The 22,872-nt window shown below is 29.3% G+C and overlaps 1 protein-coding gene and 1 long non-coding RNA gene across 3 annotated transcripts in view; both read left to right on the top strand.

Annotated features, from left to right (window-relative positions):
• LOC147804547 (uncharacterized) overlaps nt 1-1,125 on the top strand; it is a 44,649-nt gene extending 43,524 nt beyond the window's left edge. The window contains exon 2 of the long non-coding RNA XR_015429454.1: nt 991-1,125. This is a non-coding gene — a long non-coding RNA (uncharacterized LOC147804547). The remainder of the gene's footprint in view (nt 1-990) is intronic.
• LOC107456087 (uncharacterized) lies at nt 996-22,043 on the top strand. 2 transcript variants are annotated; one of them, XM_071187174.2, is made up of 3 exons: nt 996-2,155; nt 15,736-15,849; nt 21,812-22,043. In XM_071187174.2, the coding sequence occupies exons 1-3, from the start codon at nt 1,666-1,668 to the stop codon at nt 21,829-21,831; spliced, it is 624 nt and encodes a 207-aa protein (XP_071043275.2). In that variant the 5' UTR covers nt 996-1,665; the 3' UTR covers nt 21,832-22,043. The 2 variants fall into 2 exon arrangements, 1 of the variants encoding a protein (XP_071043275.2); XR_015429453.1 differs by having other exon boundaries at nt 1,278-2,155; nt 15,736-16,104; nt 17,476-21,870.
• Nucleotides 22,044-22,872: the final 829 nt, after the last annotated feature.

Raw genomic sequence — 22,872 nt, 5'->3', positions numbered from 1 at the left:
TTTAAAATTTAATTTAATTACGTTTTTTACCCCACTTCAGACATAAAATAATTGATTCTTTATTCTCAGATAAATCTGATCGAAGAGTTGTTCGCTCTAGGTGCCCCCACGCCACTATCTGCAACTGATAAAAATATAAATAATTACAGATAAAAATCTAAATCATAACACAAATTATTATTTTTTTTTACGATTAAGCTAATTTATTCTTTCAAAAGTTTATTCGAATGAACGATTTGAGTAAAAGACCCTGATAAATGTTCTCTTAGTAAATTTGCGATAGATACCATGATAATCCAGCGATGCTCTGCTTAGTTTCTGACTATATGCAAAAATATTTCTGCCTAAAATTGTAATTTTATTCGGGAAAATCATTTTCGTTGAGAGCGAAAGTTGGCCGATAAAAAATAAACAAATAAAGAAAGAAAAAAAAAATCGAACTTCCCGGAACCTCTGTTAGCCTTCCATGGAACTCTAGGGTTCCGTGGAATACTATTGTTTGTAACCGTTGACCTAGACATATGATATCGAGAAATGGGCTCATTATTACGACAACAACATGTTATAAAGTCAATAACGCATGCATGCTTATAACTAAATTAGTATTGATTTTTAATGACTTTAATTAACAGTTACATAATGTTGCATCGAATAAAACAAATTTTCAAAAAATTTCTAAATGTATTAAATAGCATAGATATTGTTACAAATTTATTTTATTACATCTGCTAATTAAATGAAATTGCTTCAATTCAAAATAACGTATTATATGATAAAACAAAAACTTTTAAAAATATTTCTACAATTTAATTCTTTCCAATCACGCATCAATAAATCTAAAATAATGAATCATTTGGCATTAAATTCTACATGCATAATTTTCCTATTGCCTTAAGTATCCCTTTACGCATTTATTTTAAAAAGCAATTTTTCAAAGTCATTATTTTGATTATTACATAATGATGGTAATATCATTTTTTTATTTTTTAGAGTTCAGCGAAGAAGAAAGAATTTCTCGCCAAAATTCATAGTAAATGTAACCTAGCAACCTCATCATATACTAGGAAGTGAAATGGTGTTTTCCACTTGCTTTTTCTCCTTTTTCGTCCTTGAGGCAGATGCGCGCGAAATTCCACGTGTTACGCGGGCAAACACATTTTCCCGCCAAACCGTTTCTACCAATGAAGCGCATGTTTACTAGTTATTGAATTTTTGATTGGATCATCAGAAATGGCGCGCTCAGGGGTGACGATGCTTTTTGGAAGATAGTGTGTGTTGCGTCACAATTCGTCATACCCGCGGTGTGTGCTTTTATCATTGCAAGATTGTGGCGGCAAAAAGAAATATTCTTTTTATATTCGGAGCTTATTTATTCATTTGACATTCTCCAATAAAACGTGGACTTTAACAAGTTATTTTTCTTTGATAAAGGTCATCTATAGACAGCATCGTTTGCTTTTATCACATTATCCCCCCCTTGGATAAGTGAAAAAACTTATGACCTATCGTTTGAGTTTTTTAAAGCTGGGCTAGTAATTCAATTATCGTTTTCGCTATATTATGTTGTTTAATTATCGTTTTCAATTTATCTGAATGACTTCTGTTTTGTTATTGTTTTGAATAGTATTTGAACATTATTTTTAAGATCTTACCGGTTCTATAATAATGCACACGGAACCGAATATTGTGATTCAACCTGAAATCGATATTATTTCTCTGAAGATGTTGAACGTGCTCGGCTGTGATACGACAAATGTCACTCTCAAGGTCCGGAGGAAGCTTTTTGGTTGTTGTGACGACGAATCGAACAAAACATTTCTCACGGACTCCCTCTCCGAAATTGAAAATGAAGATGTGCAACGCTCATCTGAAATTTGGAATTTTGATTTTCGTAGGGAATCCCCATTACCGGCAGGAAGGTACGCGTGGGAAAAAGTAAGAAATTGTGATGTACCAGTTTGGTACACATCTTTAAACAGTGTTATCCATAATGAGCGTTTGTGTGTTGTACCGCAATTGGACAGTAAGGAGCGTGTTGATCAATCATTTCAAGAAATGGACACCGTTGAATATAAATTAACAACCACATCCAATCAAGAAAATCATTCTAATACCAGTCGTAGAAGACAAAATTTGGTGCAAACTCATATAAAAGGTAATATATTTTTTATTTTGATGTATTATGAAAACATTAATTATTCAGTATTTTTTTATGTATATTTATTTTAAATAGCAGGTTTTAAAAATTTTAGTTATATATTCTTAATTAATAACTATTAAATAGTTTATTTTTAAATGAAATTCGGTATACTATTAAAATATAAGTGTTATGGAATTGTGTTAATGGTAAATAACCCCTAACAAATTTTCATTATTTATATAGATTTATTTTATATTTGATAATTTATTTATTAAATAAGTCTATAAAAATTTCAATTATTTATTATTAATAACAATTAAATTAGTTTTTTTTTATGAAATTCAACATCCTACTGAAATGTAAGTGGAGAGAATTGTGTTAACTGTAAATAACAAAGTATCATTATTTTTATAGATTCATTTTACATTGAATAATTTAATTATTTTGTTATTAATTATTATCAATTCCATTATTAATTTATTCATGATGAATTTTTTTTAAAGATAAACCCCCTTAATTTTTTTAAATATTTATTTTTTATGATCGATAATTTATTCGCAATATAAATTGTCTAATAATTTTCTTTTTTTACCTATGACATTTGGAATTACTAAAATCAGAGCGGTTAAAATTATTAATGACAAAAACATAAAAAAATACTGTCATTTTAAAAAAAAATAGCTTATATAATATGTATGTATACAGAGAATAAATTATAGCTTCTTATAATTTAAAAAAAAAAATAGCTTACATAATCTATATACCTACTCAGAATTAATTATAGCTTCTTACGATTTAAAGAAAAAATAACTTATATTATATGTATACCCAGAATAACTTATAGTTTCTTAAAATTTATTCTCTAGTTATTTGAAACTGCACTGTTAAAAATATTTGAATTGTGCTTTGAATATCATATTGAGTGGCATAATGGCATATGTGTAATATCACATTAAATATGTGGTTAAAGGTAATTGATTCATGAACTTTTAAAATAATATATTTCAAAGTTTCTAAATATTTTATATTAAATGAAAAATATATATTTATTTTCTTTAAAGTAATAAAACTTTCAATTTGATTATATCATTTGACTATTAATTTGACTCTACATTTTATGTTTTATTTTAAATTAATTTTTGTAATGTTAGCTAATTAAGGAAATTTGTGTTAAAAGAGTGATTCTGAGTATAAAATCATGCATAGTTCTTAGAATTGTAAAAAATACTGTTATAACTTCAATAATCTATTTATTCCCAACTTATTCCTATAGTATTTTTATTTGATTTGTTTAGCATTTAATTATTAAATCACCAAGGTTCGAAACTAAAGGTGGCATTTTGGACCACTTAAGTTTTTCTGGGACCACCATAAAATATTTATCAGTGATCTCCAGGAGGAGTAATCAATTTAAAAGGATGTTGTTTTTTTTTTCTTTCATTTTCTGTTTGATAGTTAGGTTTCTGTTTTTGTCACAAAATAACATATTTCCTCATAATTATGATATTACACATTCTTTGTATTGTAATTTTTCATCTAAACCCTCCTAATTAGCTTTATAAAAAATTCAAATTAAGCAAAGTAAACAGATTAGTGATTAAATTTCTTCATTTCTGCCCCTGAAGTCATGTAGTGAAATTTTAATTATATGCATGTTTATGATTATAGTATTCATTTAGTCTAATGTTTATGTTTATAGTATTGACTTAATCTAATGTTTTTTTATTACAGTATTGACTAAGTCTAGTGTTGACTTAGTCTAATTTTTAATATGTACATTATTTTAATACAAATAATGATTATAAATTTTTTTAAAAATATTTTTCATATATGTTGCAGTTTCATATATGTTGCAGTATTCTTGTATGCAATGTTAAAAAAAAATTAAGATTATAGTTTTTAGATTGGTGCGATTAAACTGGTGCAAAATAAATCATTAATTCATTGTATTTAAGATTAATTTAAAGGCAAAATACTGATTATTTTTAAATTTCAATTGCATGAGCATTGAGTTATTTCTGCTTATTTTTCAAATTACACATAAAAGGATGCTCTTTTAATTTTTTAAATTAATCGTTAGTATCTGTATTATCTTTATATTATCTGCTTTAGATTTTTTTATTATTTTATAATGGTTTTGGAAACTTAAAGTTACCTGAAAATAAGGTTTTTATTTATTAACTCTGAGATTGTGATTTTGAATAACATTCCAGTATTGCTTTCAGGAAGTAATATTTTTAAATTTTAACTTTTGTTGCTTAAAGCAACATACAGGGTTAATCACAAATAAATAATTGGTATTCTAGATTTCTGTAACTGCTAAGCATATTACAATGTTAAAAGTTAAAAAAAAGTGTATTAAGTTTTTTCCTAATTTTTTATGTATGACTCCTTTGTTACAAGACAGCTAATTAGTAATCAAGCTTGTTCCATAATTTTATTTATATTTTACATACTAATGCACGAAGAAAGCATTTTCATAAGTTTTTGCATTGTTTTCAATGCTTTCAGCATTATTAGTCAGAATTGAAATTTTTTTTTTAAAAACCCCAAAACACTGTTTTTTTTTAATATTTTTTTGTAGAGTTTTATGATTTTTTTCTGTTTTAGGATTGTATTTTTTTTAAGGGATTTATTTATTTTTTTCTTCCAAAATTTATTATTTTTTTTTCCAGAGTTAATTGACATTTTTTTAAATCAATTTTTATTATACTTTACAGTTTTATAGTAAGTCATACTCCATTGACCAATACCATTATTTCTATTTTAATTTTTGTTTATTTAGCTATATTTAGAAAAAAAAAACTTTTGAAACTGTATATAACAAGGCTCACATGTGTGGGAAAATAATATTTAAAATATATTTTTAAAAATAATTTTCCCATTTCATTGAATTGTGATTTAAAAAAAAAAGTTACATATTGTATCTTGCTATAACAACAATTTCAATTACATTAATATTTCAAATACTTGAGAGAATACTTACGTGCATTGTTGGCAATTTCTATTTCAATGTGTTTATAAGAGGTTAAATTAAAAATTTTAAAGCACTGTAGACTATAGAAGTAATTGAAATATAAATATTTCAATTCAATGTATGTGTTTTATTTTATTATGAACTTAGCATCTGGAGTTGATTTGTTAATAATGAAATATAATTTGGACAAAACCCACCCTGGTTTTTTCGAGTTGGATGAAATATTATCCCTGCTCATAAAAAGCGTGTGACTAGCAATCCTTGATCAACAAAAATATATTTCTTCATCTTAAGCTGGCCATTTTTTATGAGTCTTTATCCTTCTTTAATTTTATTTGATTTATATTGTAATGTGTAGTAATTCATAAAATTTAAATATTTAAAATTAATTCATTCGTCCGCATCAACCCTGTATATGTAGAAACAAAACTTGTAAAATCTTTTACTATAATACTTTAAGATGGTAAACGAAATTCAAAATGTCAGGGGGAAAAAAACTGTCTTTCCCTGTCGGCATCAAACCTTTTACTTGTAAATATGAAGAGCAGTAGGAGTGTGATAAGTCACGCCTTTTATAAAAATGCAATTTTACATCTAACTTTTCCTTGGTATTGTTTCCTGATAGGGTTCTGAAACTTTTACTTATACCACAACAACGTAGCCAGGGATTTGTTGAGAAGAAAGTTGGGTTCGTTAACGCAACTTTCTTCTAAACAGACAAGATTTATCATCATTTAATTATTCATAAATTATTTAATAGATAATTATGTAATCAAAATTAATTTCTGGCAATTTTTTAAATAAAATATTATAAATTTAAAGATTGCTTAAGTTTGCTTAATGCGTAACACAGTAAAAGTGATACATAACTAAGTTGTGTTATTTAAAATTGGTCAATCGAAATTATTAATAATGTGAGTGATTTTCTTTTCATTATTTGTCCGAAATGAATTTTCTGTGTGGAGCAGTATAGGCTAAATACCAAATATTTGTATGTCGCATCTCTAATTTAGTAGCAGCAATTGTTGTGCAGAATCTTGTATCTATTTACAATTTAAAAACTTCTGGAAAAGGGTTTTAGCAATTTTTGCAATAACAGGATCCTATTTGCACAAATTCACAAAAGCAGGACCCTGGTTAAAAGAATGTGACTGAACGATTAATTTTTTTTTCACAAATTATGAGTACTTTTTTCACAATTTTACAAAAACAGGACCTTTCACAAAATGTCTGGACAGACCTCTGATAGCACGCATTGCTGCAATTGAAGCAAGTTAACCCTCCAAGCTATTGAGCACTTGCTTTTATAATTGTGCAGAATTTATCCTGCTGCACACCATTTTTCTATACAATAGCATGGAGTAAAACCAGTTTTTTTTTTTTTATTTTTTTTTTTTATATATATACCGGAAAAGCCTACATCTGATGTTAGGGAAAAAGTCTGAACTCAAAAGGTTAACAAACCCTTCACAAAATATTTTAAATTTTTAAAAATATTTTTTGTTCCTTAAAAAATATAAATCTATACAACTTTTTTCCACTATTTTTAAATTGATATTTCATGTTCAGTTCGTTACTTCTTTAAATAAGTAAAATGCTGCTGAAATTTTTTTTTTATCAGCATGATGTGATGTTTAAAATGTGCTTTTATTTAAAAAAATAATTAACTATTTTATTTCAGTTTTGAACAGAATTTTAAAAACTTTATATTATTTAATAGTCGGTTTGAGTATTCATACTTAACTGTATTTTTGTCGTCGGCCATTAAGGTAGAAAAGGTGCGATCTATGGTCAAGAATTCGGCTTCTGTCACACCCGTTTTTTATAGGGTGGACCCATTTACACATCCATCCATTTATCCACCAATCATAATTTTGACCTGAACCAAAAAACGATCAATCTTCAATTCAGTACCCCCAGAAGTTTAATTTGTTATGGGAACATGGAGGATTTCGTGACCCTTCAAAATTAACGTGTACCAGTCACCATTTACTACACTACCCGTGTAGTGAATGATGACTGGTGCTCGTTAATTTGGTCGGGTCGCTTAACTGTATTAGATAATAAAAATTAGTTTGCTACTTGTTATAATGAATTTGATTATGATACTTTAATGTTCCTATTAATCAACCTACCTTTTTTCTCCTGAATTGATTTTTCCACTGTTAAAGAAACTTGCCAACCCTAATGGAAACAATACTAGGACCTGAGAAGGCTAATTCTTTCCCCTGGGTAAGAAAATCATGTTTTTTCCAACACTAGTGGGACCAACCGTTTTTTTTTTTTAAAAAAAAGAATAACCTTAATACTTGAAACAATTTATTTATCAGTTTATAACCGCTATCTAGATTAAATAATTATAATAATTTCCAAACTATTTCATATATCATTTTTAAATAAGTGAAAATTAAAAACCAAGGATTGGAAGGAAGAAAAAAAAAATGTAATTAAATTTTTAGTAATAAAAACTGTCCTAGCTCTTCAATATTTTATATAACGGATTAATTTAAATCTAGTTTTATAAAGAATTGTTAAAATAACATAGTAAAATTTCATTAATACTATTTAATTAACAAGTCACATATTAAAAAAAAACGTACTAAAATATATTGAATATTAAAATGCAGATTGAATACACAATTAAAAATAGCCTACTAATTTTAAAATCAAATACTGTTACGATTGAATGTAGATTTTAAAATTCTGAAAACTAAAATAAATATTACTAAAATAGTTTTTTTTTTTTAATTTTCAGTAAAAAGCAGGTCTGAAAAACTTTCAACTTCATGGTTCCATCCAAAATTTAACTTTTTTAAAATTAAGCTATTCTTTAAGTAATCATTTAACAACAATTGTATTGATCTCTTTTAGTTTCCTTCTATTATACTTTCCTTCTATTTATTTCTTCCACTGTCCTGGAAGAAATAAATTTCTACCTACCGAAGACCTGTCTAAACTCTATGCTGAGAATTATCGTTCGCTTAATTTTAACTTTGATCTAGTTTATAAAATTAAGTTGCTATAATAACGTTTTTTTTTTTTTTTTTTTTTTTTTTTGTAATCGTTCTTTTTTGTGGAGGAGAAACAAAATGGCTTTGAGTTTATTCGAGTTTTACTGATGAAGTTACTATTTTATATTTTTGTAAATGGAACTGTAAAATAAATCATTTCCTGTGTAAGTGGTTTTATGGAATAATCAAGAGAACTGACATCTTTAATTCTGATTCGACGTGCAAAACGGAATAGTCTAAAACATAAGTAAAAATGCCACTTTTTAAAAAGAAAAAAGTGGCTTAGGGTGTTTTACTTTTGCGCGAAGGTGGTATACTTTTGCTTGTATTCGAATTAGGGTTAATTCAAACAAAATTTTTTTGAATGAAGTGGTAATCTAGATCTTTCCAACACAAGGTTAGCCCAATGACAATGAGACTAAATCTATATATTTTTTTTTTGTTATTCCTTTCCTCATATACTTATATAAGTAAAAGTGGAACACATAATTCGCTAATAAAAGCAGAAATGGCATTAACACCCACGTGCTCAATTTTTAATTACCTTACGCAGCTGCGTTTTTATCAAACGGAAAATCGCTTCTTATAAATCTTGCCCAATTTTGGAGGGGGACGATGCTCGCTTACGTAATGTCACCACGTCCAAATTGAAATCGTACACAGTTTTATTACACCATGAAGAATAAATTAAGGAAAGATCTATAAATGTGGCAGATGGTATTTCACTTTGCATGCATTATTATTTTTTTTGGATCATTATGGTTGTTGAGTCAAAAGTGGTAAAACCTCTGGCAATTAATGTCCACCTGGCATAGTGGCATCATCATCAGATATCGCGTGCTGTACAGATGATGCGTTGGCGTTAGTACTGACTCATCTTCTGATTTTTTTAAGCCATTTGTCTTTAATTGGGAGTGTTTTTGTAAGCGATGTTGTAATTTAAATCGCTTCAACGCCCGCTATTACTTTTTCTAAAACGTATGGATATTGTTTTTTTTTTTCTTCTTCGTATTTTGAGGATGCAATTTATCAACAATATCGCATTGAATTGTTCTTGATTTGGCTAAGTATGTTGATCACACATTTTTAGGCCATTTGGCTTTAATTGCGATTGTGACTTGAGTTTTTGTAAGCCATGTTGTAAACTAAATCACTTTAACGCCCTCTATTACTTTTTCTAAAATGAATGTATATTGTTTTTTTTTTTTCCTTCCGTATTTTGAGGATGCAATTTGTCATGAATACCTTAATGAATTGTTTTTGATTTGGCTTAGTATAATGACCGCATGTGAAAAAGTGCTTTAAAAAATCTTTCTTTGTCCAGAAAGTCTCTGTATTCATATCCGATAACTAACCCTTTTTACAAAATATATCGTTAAAAGAGACTTTTTCACAAAATAATTTATCGTGTAAACACACCATTCACAAAATTTCTTTTGAAAAAGGGGTCAATCATATTTTTAATTCCGAATTTTAAAACTAAAGCACTTTAAAAACATGCTTTTTGTAAACCCCCCCCCCCCACGAAAATAGAATCTTACTTAAATATATATGAATATTCACAAGAACATAAGTATATTTTTCACATTTTCGCAAAAAGTCTTAAGAGACCACTGGTCTTGCAATTTTTTTAAGTCCCTAAATGAGTAGATTTTTCACTATTTCACAAAAACGGAAATTTTACGAAAAGTTTGGAATAACAATTATTGAATCGTTTGTTATCTAGGAAATGACATGACATCTTTTTTATTTAACTGCTAAAGTATAAATTTGGAACTAACAAATATTGCTTTATATCGAATCCTTTTTTATAAAATTGCCCCTTTTTTATCATTTAGGAATATTTTTAAATGAAATGATGCAGGACTTACCCCAAAACGAAAATGTTGCCTCCACTCGAAACCTTATCGTAGTGCATTGTGGGAGATTTATTAAAATGAAGACTAGACAAACGTAAATAAAGTAATGATGCTAGTAATGAACAGTCTTTATAGTGGACAAGGAATTGTCCTCGTACCCGAAACATCCTGGGTTTGAATCCCGCTTCAGACAAGGGTGTAATTTATCTCTGTTCTATCTGTTCTTGTGTCTTGGGGAAAAGAATTCGCCTATATGGTGCCCACGATAAAGTGATTATTAAAAGAATTAAGTACCTGAGGCACCACAATTTTTTTTCTGGGCAGGGAGGGGGAGAAAAAGGAAGGAAAAACTCCTTGAAGAAGTGAAGATACAATTTTGTCACTTAGACGAAATTTTTATCTCGGAACCGTATATCAGGAAAACAAAACTTATTAAATTAGCAAGAATTAATAAAAATGATATCTAAAAATCGTAACGAAGATAGGTTTTTCTATTCGCATTAAAAAAGATGAAAGAATGTCAAATATTGTTTCTTGTAAACACTATTTTCTTCTGCGATTGGAGAAAGGTAAAAACTCCTGATCTCGCATTTGATTTGTTAAGGGCATGTCAGCATAAGACGAGGCAATTTTAGTGGTCCAATTAAATCCAAATTCTCTTTCAACGTCACATAGTTTTTTCTTCTTTGTTTTTATTGTTAAAAGAAGGAATGTTCTTCCTATTTATCGAAATATGACGCCAAGCATAAAATTCAAGTGAGACTATGAAAGTCCTTTTTCTAATAATTCTGTGATGTTAATCGTAATCGATAGTGCGAATTAAATTTCTGATAAACGTGTTTAAAATTTTGAAGCTTTTACATTGTTTTGAAAGCATATTTGTATAATTTGATAACGAAATAAAACGGTACCGTCGCGGATGAGTACTTAAATTCTGTACCTTGCAATGGAGTATAGTAAATGTAATAAAAATGTTCTTTTAATATAATGTAATTTATTTTCATCTGAAAATCGGGATGCTTAAAATTCTTATTCTATTTCAACCGTTTCTAGGTCGTCCTTGAATAAGGTCGTGCCTAACTGCAGCTGTATTTCTGGATCTATCGCCTTCATATTTATTCAGATTGTTAACTTGTGCAGAGGATTATGCACGAGCATGATCGTGTAATTGCATGCAATATCAAATCTCTTTATCTTATGTCGTCGTTAGTTTAGAAAATATTTTTTAGCGGGAAAGTTATATTTTTGATTGGGAGAGGTATTTGGCATTGTAGGTTTCAACTATCATAATTCTCTTTTTTTTTAAAAAAAAATTCAATAATATTCCGATGCTTCCTAATAAGAGAATATTGAATTTATTTTGAGAAATTACTCTATCCATTTTTGTTATAAATAATCGATTGAATACATAATAAAAGAAAAAAAGAATTGATCAGTTTTTAAATTCTGTGTAAGAAATTAATGACTTTTGATTCGATATTAAGAAGAATTCACCAATTTTTGTATCAACGATTATTAAAGAATCCAGTATTTTCTAGCTCTCATTTTCTGCGAACAAAAGAAAAGAAAAAAAAATTTATACCAATTTTACTTTCAAGATAAAATATTTTATAACCGTCGTTTAATAGCCGACCCAATTTTAGGTTTACGACTACCAATTTTCAACCAAAAACTACCAAATTTCCAATTTTGAACCCTCTCTAAAAGGATCTCCTGGATCAATTAACAGTGGACTGAAACCCATGATCCGTCTGCCACTGAGGATATTTTGCGTCAGCACGAAAGATAGTGCCAAATGGAGTCAGTGTCCATCATCAGTTTATTTGTGAAAATGAAAAAGGATTAAAAACATATTTAGAAATTTCCCCTCCCTGTTTTCACCCCTTCGATAGTTTAGTTCTGACGAAAGAGGAATCAGGGACCGGAAGCCCCCCCCCCCCACATTTTATAGATTATGAGACACAGCCCTTTCTAAGATTACACTTTTTTGCTCATTATTTGAGTGATGAAATTTAAAATTTTTAAAAAAATAGATAATTTTATTGTTTCTAAATTTGAAAAATAAATAAATAAACGTCTCTATTTCGAACAAACTTTAACATTACCTTGGTGCAAATTGCCACCAAATCTTCCCTTACTCTCCCCACCCCCCACCCCGTAGAAAAAATGTATGTCCCAATTTCTGACCAAATGTCACAGCGAACAAAAAACAAAAAAAACAACAACAAAAAAAAAAAAAAAAAGAAATATCGTGAATTGAGAGAGGAATTATCTAGCGGTAAAAATTTTTATTTTAACTTTAAAACAATTCGAATTATGAAGGTAAAATTGCCTATTCGAATTCTTGATTGCCATTATGTAAGTTTCAGATAATTCGAACCCGGATAATGATAATAAATAGATATATACAGCCCCCCCCCAACTCACAAGATGCTTTCAGAGAGGAAGGGCTTTTTAACGTCCTAAATTTCTACTAAAATGACCGCCAGTGGAGTCGGATATAAACTTTGTAAACTGATATTTCTAAATTCCATAGGATTTTCGTCTAGCTTTGTTTGGAAATTTGCATAACGCACTGTAACCGAACTCCTTTTATGCATCCCTACAAAAAGAAAAACACGTGACCACAAAGAAAACAACAGATGGTCTCGCATGACGAATAATAAGGTGAAGCAGACATTTAAAACTTTTTTTTTTGTCTTTTTGCATCTTAATGATGTATGGAAGTTGAGTCAGCCAATGAGATGTTTTTCGTTCGGAGGGAATCACTGGTAAATTTTTACGACTTGACAGATTGCGAGGCAATGCCTTGCTCCTTTTATGTAAATTAGGAGCAGACAGTAACTAATCGGAAAGGGTAAGGAGGCGACGGCAAAATAAATAGAATTTATTTCTTCTTTTTTTTCCACCATTAATTTATGAAGAAATTATTACCCTATCCGTGGTGCCTGATCTGATTGGTAGATGGTAAGTTCTCAAGGATGCCTGGGTGTGATTTCAAGAGTTTTTTTTATTTTTATGAAGTGCAATAAAACGTTTCTGATTGTCCTACAAGAGGTTTTTATTTAGAGTTGTCGAAATAGTCTTATTATTTTTTTAGCTTGAGGCCAGCGGTTCCTTATTTTTTCCGGCTACGGAACACTAAATGATCTATTATCCTTTGGCGGAACCCCGAGACTTAATTAATAAAATCCACTAGATAATTGGGTATACTATAGCCTACGTCACAGGTTGTGTTATTCCTACTAAATTTAACCCATGAACTGCATTTTCTGCGAGCCTAACTTCAAGCCACAAATAAACAAACGAAGTGTTTGATCGTTTAAATAGCTGCTCGCCAGATTTTATTGCATTATAAAGAAAAGTAATTGATATTCGATTTTTGATTAATAATTGATGTATGTGGATAGTGGCATAGAATTTAGCATTGCGTCATGGTAAATGTTATTCCTACTAAGTGGAAGTAGTTGTGTTTTTTTTATATTATACCCAATTGTGAATTTATTAATCTAGAAAGGACTATTAATTATTTTAAAAATATTGAATGAATAAAATTTTACTAATTATTTTTTAAATAATTAATGATTGAATTATAACTAATTTTGAAAATATTTAATCAATGTACCAATGGGTTATTTGCTAGTGTCGTTGTGGGGGTATCTTGTGCCTGATTGGTTGTTAAAACTTTTCAATTCCATCATCAACTGTCCTTTCCATTCTATTTCGAGTTAACTTATCCCGTCAAGTACAAATTACAACGGCATATCTTCGGACATCCTAAAGCATGTTTCGTAGACCGTCGCCAATAGCCCATTGTGCAGCTCTAGTGCGACGTAAATAAAGTACCTACCTACCACCTTCATTTTTCCATATTTCGTTGTTAATTAAACTTTTAATCTTTGAAATCACTTGTTTCTTCTCATTCGCGTCTGCTAGGTCTTGACAATGGGCGCCTATTTTTGAAGCGCTTGAAACATGCCAACTGTTATTTCTTATTTTTATATTTTTGAAACGAACGAAGTTTTTTATCAGGTTATATAAAAAATGATTTTTTGCATATTTATTTACGGTACAAAATCTACTAAACTCAATAGTTATACAAGATATATTATTTATGAAACTATCAATGGTTACTTGAATTAAATTTCTTATTTTTCTCATTATAATTAAAATATACGGACAACGAGGGTGAACAGAAATATATATTTACATAGACAATTGTGTTTTGTAAAGCCATACAAAGAGGGGGGAAAAAACTTAAAATAATATTTTTAAAGTGAAAAAGTTTTAACCAACTGAAATATTCAGTACTTATTCAATCAATTAATATTCAACTTTCAGATTATGTTACATTTACTAGCAATATACAATAGTTTAAATGTATTTTTTATTTAGTTAATTCGAAAACAAGCATTTAAAATTCAAACTTGTAAAATTATATTCCAAAAAATGGCATCCTTTTTTCATTTGAAATTTGTTCTATAATTTTAGTATAATAAAGCATATGCTGGAATCTTAATAGGAGAAATTGAAATTTCATTACAATTTTATTAAAAAAGAAATTTTTGCCGTTAGAAATATATTTTATTTTAAAGATGAATCCTTTCAAAAGTTTTAAGAATGATACTATTGAGAAACTGATGAAGTCTTGAAAATAAACTATTAGTTTAAAATTTTTTTTAAATGTAATCACATAAATATTTATATTATTTATTACAATTATTATTTCATATTTTATTCGAAGGAAATTGTCTTCCGAAACTTAGTCGTTTTTTATGTCTTTTGGCTACAGTTTGGAATGAACTGTTCTAATTAAGTCTCGGTTAAAACGATTTAAAACCAGATTGGATTTTAAAAATGCATTCAACCGGCTAATACTCTGTCACTACAATGTCGCGATTAGTTCCGATTTCTGTTATCATAATTAAGATCTTCCCTGTAAGCAAATATGTCAAAATCTTCATAGGTTTGCAATCTGCAAATCCTTGGTACCAATCTTTCATCTATTTTTTTAATGTCATTATTCCTGTCCTTATGATTTATTTCTTACCTCCTATCATTAGAAACGACATACACATTACTTGGAATAAATTTGTAGAACCGCCTCCTCGGTTACAAGACGGGGTCAAACCAACCATTAACCTTTCGCGATTACATTTTGCTTAATTGCATTTTCTGGACTATTCGGGAGGGGACGCTTCTTGAGGGTCATAAAAATTTCAGTTGATGGCTCTCGATGATTACAAAACTAGATGTGTTTTATGGTAACCAAATCAATTTAATTAGACGATAACCAAAAGTTATGTTCCAATCGTAGAGTTGAGTTGTAAAACTGTCTGCTGCTTTAATTGAATAAATCGTTTTCAAACGATGTTTGATTTATTTTTCAATCGGTAATTTAACTTCAGCTGTTATCTGTGGAATTCGCACATATTAATGAAGCTGCTCCTATTTTTCTTTTCAGCTAAAATTCAAGGTATCGGAGATATTTGCGACTAAATTCTGCAATTTTTAATTAAAACTTAAGATTAATTTTCGGTCTAAGTAGTTCGAAACGAAATCCTGCAATTATTTTTTAATTGAAAATAGTCATAATGGAGTTTGTTAAAGATCATATAGCATTAACTCGTTCTTCTGGAAAAAAAATATTTTCATTTTTGTTTTTTAACACTAAACTATAAAAGTTAAAAACACTGTATCTCAATACTTGCATTGTTAATATTTTTAAAAGTGGCGTATTTTTTCTAGGCTATGCCAAGATTCAGAAGAAAAGAACACTCAAACGACCGTGTTCCAAAACCAACAGTATTCATTTTCTCAGAGGACCTCATCGTGTTGCCAACTACATATTAAGAAATCAAGGTAATAAATGATTTATAATTTATCATTTCACTAATTTCTAAAATCGCAATTCAAATTATTAAGAAAAACAGAAAAAAAAATCAGTAATAAATTAAATGCCTTTTAAAATAAAATAAGAAAAATATTTTTTAAATTTGGCTGTGCTAAATGTTAAGCTATTCAAAGAACAATTTTCCATTTATTCTCAGATTTTTCATTGTTTCTTTATTCATTTTTCTTTATTCTTTCATTTATATATTGCCATTTATGAATTTAGTTAATTACATATTTAGCACACTGTCGGCCTTGGCTTGCTGGAAAATTCTGTTTCAAACCTGTCTATTCTTACCCTTGTGTTTTCAGTTAGTCAGGGGTCTGTCCAGACTTCTTGTGAAAGGTCCGTTTTTGTAAAATAGTGAAAAAATTACTCGTAATTTGTGAATATAAAATAAACGTTAAGTCACATTCTTTCAACCAGGGTCCTGCTTTTGTGAATTTATGCAAATAGGGTCCTGTTATTGCAAAAAACTTTTTCAAGGAGTTTTTAAATTGTAAAGACATACAAGATTATGCTCAACACTGTAAGATTATAATTAAGAAAAATTAAATTTTAAAAAATAAACAACAATTGCTGCTACTAAATTAGAGATGCAACATACAAATATTTGGTATTCAGCCGTTAGCGGACCCAAATTTCTTCTAAACAGACCCCTGAGTTAGTAGTTTGTGTTATGGTTAGACCACCATGTTACATCATCTTAACCATTTAAATAAAAATGTTAGAGACCAGCTCTAAACGGAATGGAAAAGATATGTATGTCAGCAAAAACAGCACTTCATCACAGTCTGCTAACGTACTGTTGCCTTTCTGTAGTGAGTAGTTAAACCAAAAACTGATAAGAGCTGTTTTTGCTAACAGACATATCTTTAAAATTTTGTTTTGATTGATTTTTTGATTTCTAACTTTTTGAATTGTTTACCTGTGACAAATTTGGTTATAGCCCTTTTCCATTTTGACTTACTATTTTTAAGTTTTTATCTTAAAATTTGTTTAAATCAATTTCATGCTTTGATTGAATCATCTAACCATTACTTTTTGAACCTACTGCTGAGTCTTGAGTTCATTAATTTAGATTTTATGATTTTTCTGAACTTCATATTTTTATTTATTCTTTCTGCATGACCCAGCCATTCCAAGTCTCTCTATTTTATGAATGTTCTGTTTAATTTTTAGATGGCTAAGTTTACTATTGTTTCAAGTTGTTAATTCTTTATTTGAATCTCCCCCCCCCCCCCATTTTTTTTTCATTATTTATAATATCCTTTTATAAATTTTTTTTTGAAGAAAAAAAAAACCTAAACATTTGTTTGCGCACATATTGTCTTTACACACTTCTGTTCAGTATTTTATATTAAAATACATGCAGTCAAGTTACTTCTTCGGGAGGAAAAAAAAAGAAATTTTGAGATCATTCGTTAACTTTTATTCCAAATTAACCATATGAATCTTGGGGATTTGGTCCGACGTAGCCTAATTAGATTAGCCTGGTTGTTTATTTTTTTCATCTAGTTGCGAAAAATTCATATCCTTGCTGATATTAAGGCGGAATTCAGCTAAATTTACCCAATGACGATGGCTCAATGAAGCCAATCAGAAGCCTGTATTTTTGTATACATATCGTACTTTGTGATATGTTAAAATACAGGCTTTTCATGAGCCAAATTTATCCATCGTAACTGCGAACATTTAGCTTAATTCTGCCTTAGAAAAACATGGATTTACGAAATATAGATAGTGTTCATACGATAGATTAATGAAGAAGCTGACGTATTTTACTCGGTACTGATATTTTCTTTATAAAAAGTTCATTAAAGAAGGAAACATAAAATTAACTTTCTATTCGATTTAGGGCCCCCTCTGATGTGGGGGCCCGGGGCAACTGCCCCGTATGCCCCTGCCTTCAGTCAGGCTGTAGGAAGTGGCGATAAATGAAGACAAGAAACACACCCACTAGAAGGAAGAAAGAAAGAAAAAAATCACCCCCGCAACACGTTCCAAGGACCACCCAAGGAGTAGATATTCTAGAGTTCGGAATGACAAGCGATGATAATGTAACTGTATTGGGTACTGCGGTTTGATTGTCTATATAAAGAATACCGCTTTTTATTATTTAAATGCAGCGAGAAGAAACGTGTGTTCAATTTGGGTGCATTTTGACATTTTGAAACAAAACCAAAAAAAAAGGTTTCAAACTTTTTTTGATTTACTGAAGGTGTAACTAAACTCACTTTTTCTATATTTTAAACTACTTACTTATGTATAGGGATATAATGAATATTCAGCCCTTACGCTGAATATTCGGCAAAGAATTTTGGGGAAAAAAAGTATTTTTCGAATTTTTTTTTATTTTTATTATTTTTAATTTGAATAAATTAAGGAAGAATAATCTAAAATCGTATATACTATACATTATTAGAAATAGTTTTTACACATATTTGCTAAATTCTAAAGCTTGCAAATTTGTGTTCTGAAAGATAAAATTTGAAGTATTGAAACTATACTAAACCATAAGTTTTGTACTCTTGATTTGTTTTAAAATTAATCAATCAATGATGCGAATATTATATAAACGATTGGAATATTTAAATTCTTAGTTTATTTAAAAAGAAATAATCCTTTAAATATTTATCCGTGGAGTAAGTTTGATTAAAGTTTTCAATCAATAATTGGATTATTTAAAACGTTCTTATGTTGTTTATTTGAAAAAATAAATAAATTCTTTTTTAATATTTATCCGTGGAATAAGTTTCATTAAAATTATCAATCAATGATTGCATTGTTTTAACGTCATTTCCCATTCACATGTAACGCAAAACAATTTAAAATGCCCAAGTTTCTTTTAACAATTCACAGATCCCATTCCTTGTTTTTTTTTCTTCACAAACGTTTAACAAACTATTTAAAGAATGTTTGGTTGAAATCTTAATCTAGCTCCTTTAAAAGAAAAAAAAAATCCAAAAACATTGAAATGCATTGCTTACCCATACCAAAGATCTTCATCAGTGTCTTAGATTTTTTTCTCTCTCTTTTTAACGGGATAGATGATAGCAAAATCTTGTTTATCAAGCATTTTCCTGTTTCCGGTGCGTTTTTCTCTTCCATTTTCATGCCGGTACCAGCATTTCTCCCACCCCTGACCCACACTGTAGTAAATAAATCCGGACAGATAGTCGCGTGTTTACCAGATGCCATATATGTCGTCACCTGCATTTTCAAGAACTTGATGCTTAAGATAAAAACCCTTAAAAAAAGAATGACAAAAGAAGTAAATCACATTTTTTTCTTCTTTTATAACTTTATAAGAATTACAATTTAAAAGCGCACAAAAATTTTAAAACACTATTTATTCAAAGCATTTTGTGAAATGTTTTGTTAAATTGTGAAGATGTCATAATTTTGTGAATTAGTGAAATAGAGTTCTTGCTTTTGTGTTGTGAGAATCACTAAAACCTGTGATCAGTTTTTTTAGAAGAAAAAAAAAAATGTTTTCGAGAATTATAAAAACTAAAATCATGTTTTTCAATGAGTTTTGGAAAAAAAAAAAACTACATTATTTTTGCTAACTACATTATTATTATAAAACTGCAGTACGTTGTATAGTAAAACTACATTATTATACTACGAAGAAACTACATTATTTTTGCAATTTACTACAACTACTTTGTTACAAATGTAGATCACTACTTCTACAACTATTTTTTTTTTTAAATGTAGTGACCAAAACTACTTAGTAATTTAGTAACAGGGGTCTGTTTAGAAGAAATTTGGGTCCGTTAACGGACCCTTCACAAAATATCTTTTCTTGAAAGCGGACCCTTCACAAAATATTTTAACTTAAAAACGGACCCTTCACAAAATGATTTTTCTTTTAATCGGACCCTTCACAAATTTGTTTATCTACATTATTATTTTGTTAATCGAATGAACCCTTTCCAGGGCAGAAAACAAGAAAGATGGATGTAAACGAATTAAGTTTTGTCTTCGGCAGACGATTCTTCCATTATTCGTCCGAAATGAATATTCTGCGTTCAGCAGTATAGGCTAAATACCAAATATTTGTATGTTGCATCTCTAATTTAGAAGCAGCAATTGTTGTTTATTTTTTAAAATGTAATTTTTCTAATTATAATTTTACAGTGTTGAGCATAATCTTGTATCTATTTACAATTTAAAAACTCCTTGAAAAAGTTTTTTGCCATAACCGGACGACCCTATTTGCACAAATTCATAAAAGCGGACCTTGGTTGAAAGAATGTGAGTAATTTTTTCACAATTTCACGAGAACCGGACCCTTCACGAAATGCACCCCTGTATATATATATAAACTATTGCGACATATCGTGAAGATAAGAAAATTTATAATTTTATCTTCACTAAAACATTTGCGGATAATTTAAGCTTTCTGGGGATTGCGCAATGGTTGAAAAAAAAATGTTTTTTTTGCAATAACGGACCCTATTTGCACAAATTCATAAAAGCGGACCCTGGTTGAAAGAATGTGAGTAATTTTTTCACAATTTCGCGAAAAACGGACCTTTCACAAAATGTCTGGACAGACCCCTGAGTAACTACTTCACTACTTTAAGGAGACGAATTTTACTGGAGGAATTAATTTTCACCAATGTTCAAAATGGTTTCGACTAAGAAATTGGCTCACATTAAATGGAAGGGAATAATTAAAAAATATTTATTCATGTTTACACGAGCCAGTTTGTTATTCCAAAAGATATTTTTTTTTCTTTTCGTATTTGTTCATTTATGCCTTCCTCTACAGTTATTTTTTAACTGTTAATTGCTCTTTTGTTTCTTCTTAGAAATAAAGTGCATCGAAAATAGTTCCTTTCTTTAAAATAACACCCATGTTTCACGGTTATGCATTCGCATGTAGAAGTATGACCAAAATGATTAATTATCTATTTTTCATAAAGGCTAGTTTAAATATGATTTATACGTTATTTTGAACTCGTTACTTCTGTTAACGCTCAGCCACAGGGACATTTTCAATACATCTATGGACAGACCTGCGAAGATTAGCATCCATCAAATTCGTAAAATTAGTTGCGTTAGTACCGCGTTTATGTAACGCAGTATTCTGCAAAAATTTTTAAATTGTTCAGCCATGCTTACGGATAATAAGCTAAATTTTGGATCCAGAAATTTAAAAGTATGTTTAAGCGCGCTTTTGTATTTTAGATTTTAATATTAAATTTTTATTGTAAAATGAAACCAAAAAAAAATAATAATAATAACAATAACTTCAGCTTACACAAAAAATATTAATGAATTTAATTTACAGTTCAACGGAGAGCTAGCTGGTGAGAAATTACTGTCTTTTACAAGAGAATCAGCATTCACATGAATAAAACAAGATTCCTGGGCATCAAGATGAGTTGGGGTGGACATAATTTAGGCATTGTCGAAATTGAATATGTACCCAGATTCCTTACCACCTCTCTATAGCGCGTGGAAATGCATTTCACCATGATTTGCCCCTCTTGGCCACTGATTTTTCTTGTTCTTATCTTTTTTCCCTCTCTCTCGGCTACTGTGGTTTTTCTAGTTTTCTTTTTTTCCCTTCTCTCACCTTTATTTTTCCATTTTTCGTTTAATGTTTTATATCCCAAATCACTGTTTCTATTAATTCACGTCTGGCAAGTCCTGAAAATGTGCGCCTGTTTTTGAAGCGCTTAAAACGTGTCGGCTGTTATTTCCGGTTTGTATATTTTTGAAACGAATGAAGTTTTTAATCAAGTAGTAATTTGTTATCGCTTCGTTTTCTTGAGATTATTTATTTAATATAATGTAGATGTTAAAAAATTATTAAACTTTAAATCTGGGTTGTAGATAAAATTTGGGCAGGAAAATTGACTTTGACAATGAACCATTTTTCCTGAATTAAATATCCAATTCTTTTTATTGCAGATGAATCTACAGTATCGTAAGGATAGAGGAACAGAATATCGTCTCTGTAACTTCTAGTCTCTTCTCCAAAAAAGAAGCAAGGCGTTACAATTCGTTTGGACTGAAGAAATTTTCTGAAAGTTTCGACTGTTTCATAGAATGTATAGATTGTGTTCAGTTCCTTTTATATTGTATATAGATACAAAGTCTTATGATTTGTAAATTTGAGAATAAATAGAATTCTATCTTTGAATTAATGTATTATTCTTAATTTTTTAGTTTATTCTTTGTGTTTTGAAAAATGCATAATTTTGACTTTTTCATTCGAAAGATGTTCTGTTGGAATCAATATGAGCATCTTCGACACTTTTTGCTTTTAATGAAGTTTCTAAGCCCACAAGAGCTGCTCGTGACATTTGTGCTGTGTATGGGAAAGGCACTAAAGCCGATAAAGCCGCCTGTTATTGGTATGTCGAGGTAAAATTTTAGGAATTATATCCACAGAAACACATCTCGTTCAGTTGTGTCCAGTGATAAATGATTAAACCAACTTTTGTACTAAAGTTAGCATCAGACGTTATGAAACTGATAGGAAAGGGAAGAAAATTATACTATTGTACTTCAAACTTTTGTTTGAAAGAAAAGGCAGGCCAACCAAATATCAAGTTAAGAAAATACCATTGCGGTATAGGAATTAAGTATTAATCGGCGACTGCATATAGTTCCGTTTTATTTCATTATCAAAATACACAAATATGCTTTCAAAACAATATAAAGCCTTTAAAAGTTGAACACCTCACAGAAATTTAATTCATGCTATCTTTTACGATATACAATATCATAAAATTACTATAAGAAAAGGTGATACTTTCGTAGTCTTACTTGAATCCTAGACTTGGCGACAAATTTAAATAATGGAGAACATACATTCTTTTTAAAGAAACAACTATATGACGTTGCCGGAGATGGATTTGATTGGACCCCTAAAGATAGCGTTTCTTATACTGACATGCTCTTAACAAATCAAATGACAGAAAAAAAAATTTCACTTTTGCTTTCCTGTAGAAAAAATTCGACTGCAA

Source organism: Parasteatoda tepidariorum, chromosome 9 (genome assembly GCF_982258835.1).
Source record: "Parasteatoda tepidariorum strain Cologne lab strain chromosome 9, Ptep-v5.0, whole genome shotgun sequence".
NCBI lineage: Eukaryota > Metazoa > Arthropoda > Arachnida > Araneae > Theridiidae > Parasteatoda > Parasteatoda tepidariorum.
This window is presented reverse-complemented; position numbering and strand designations above follow the sequence as displayed.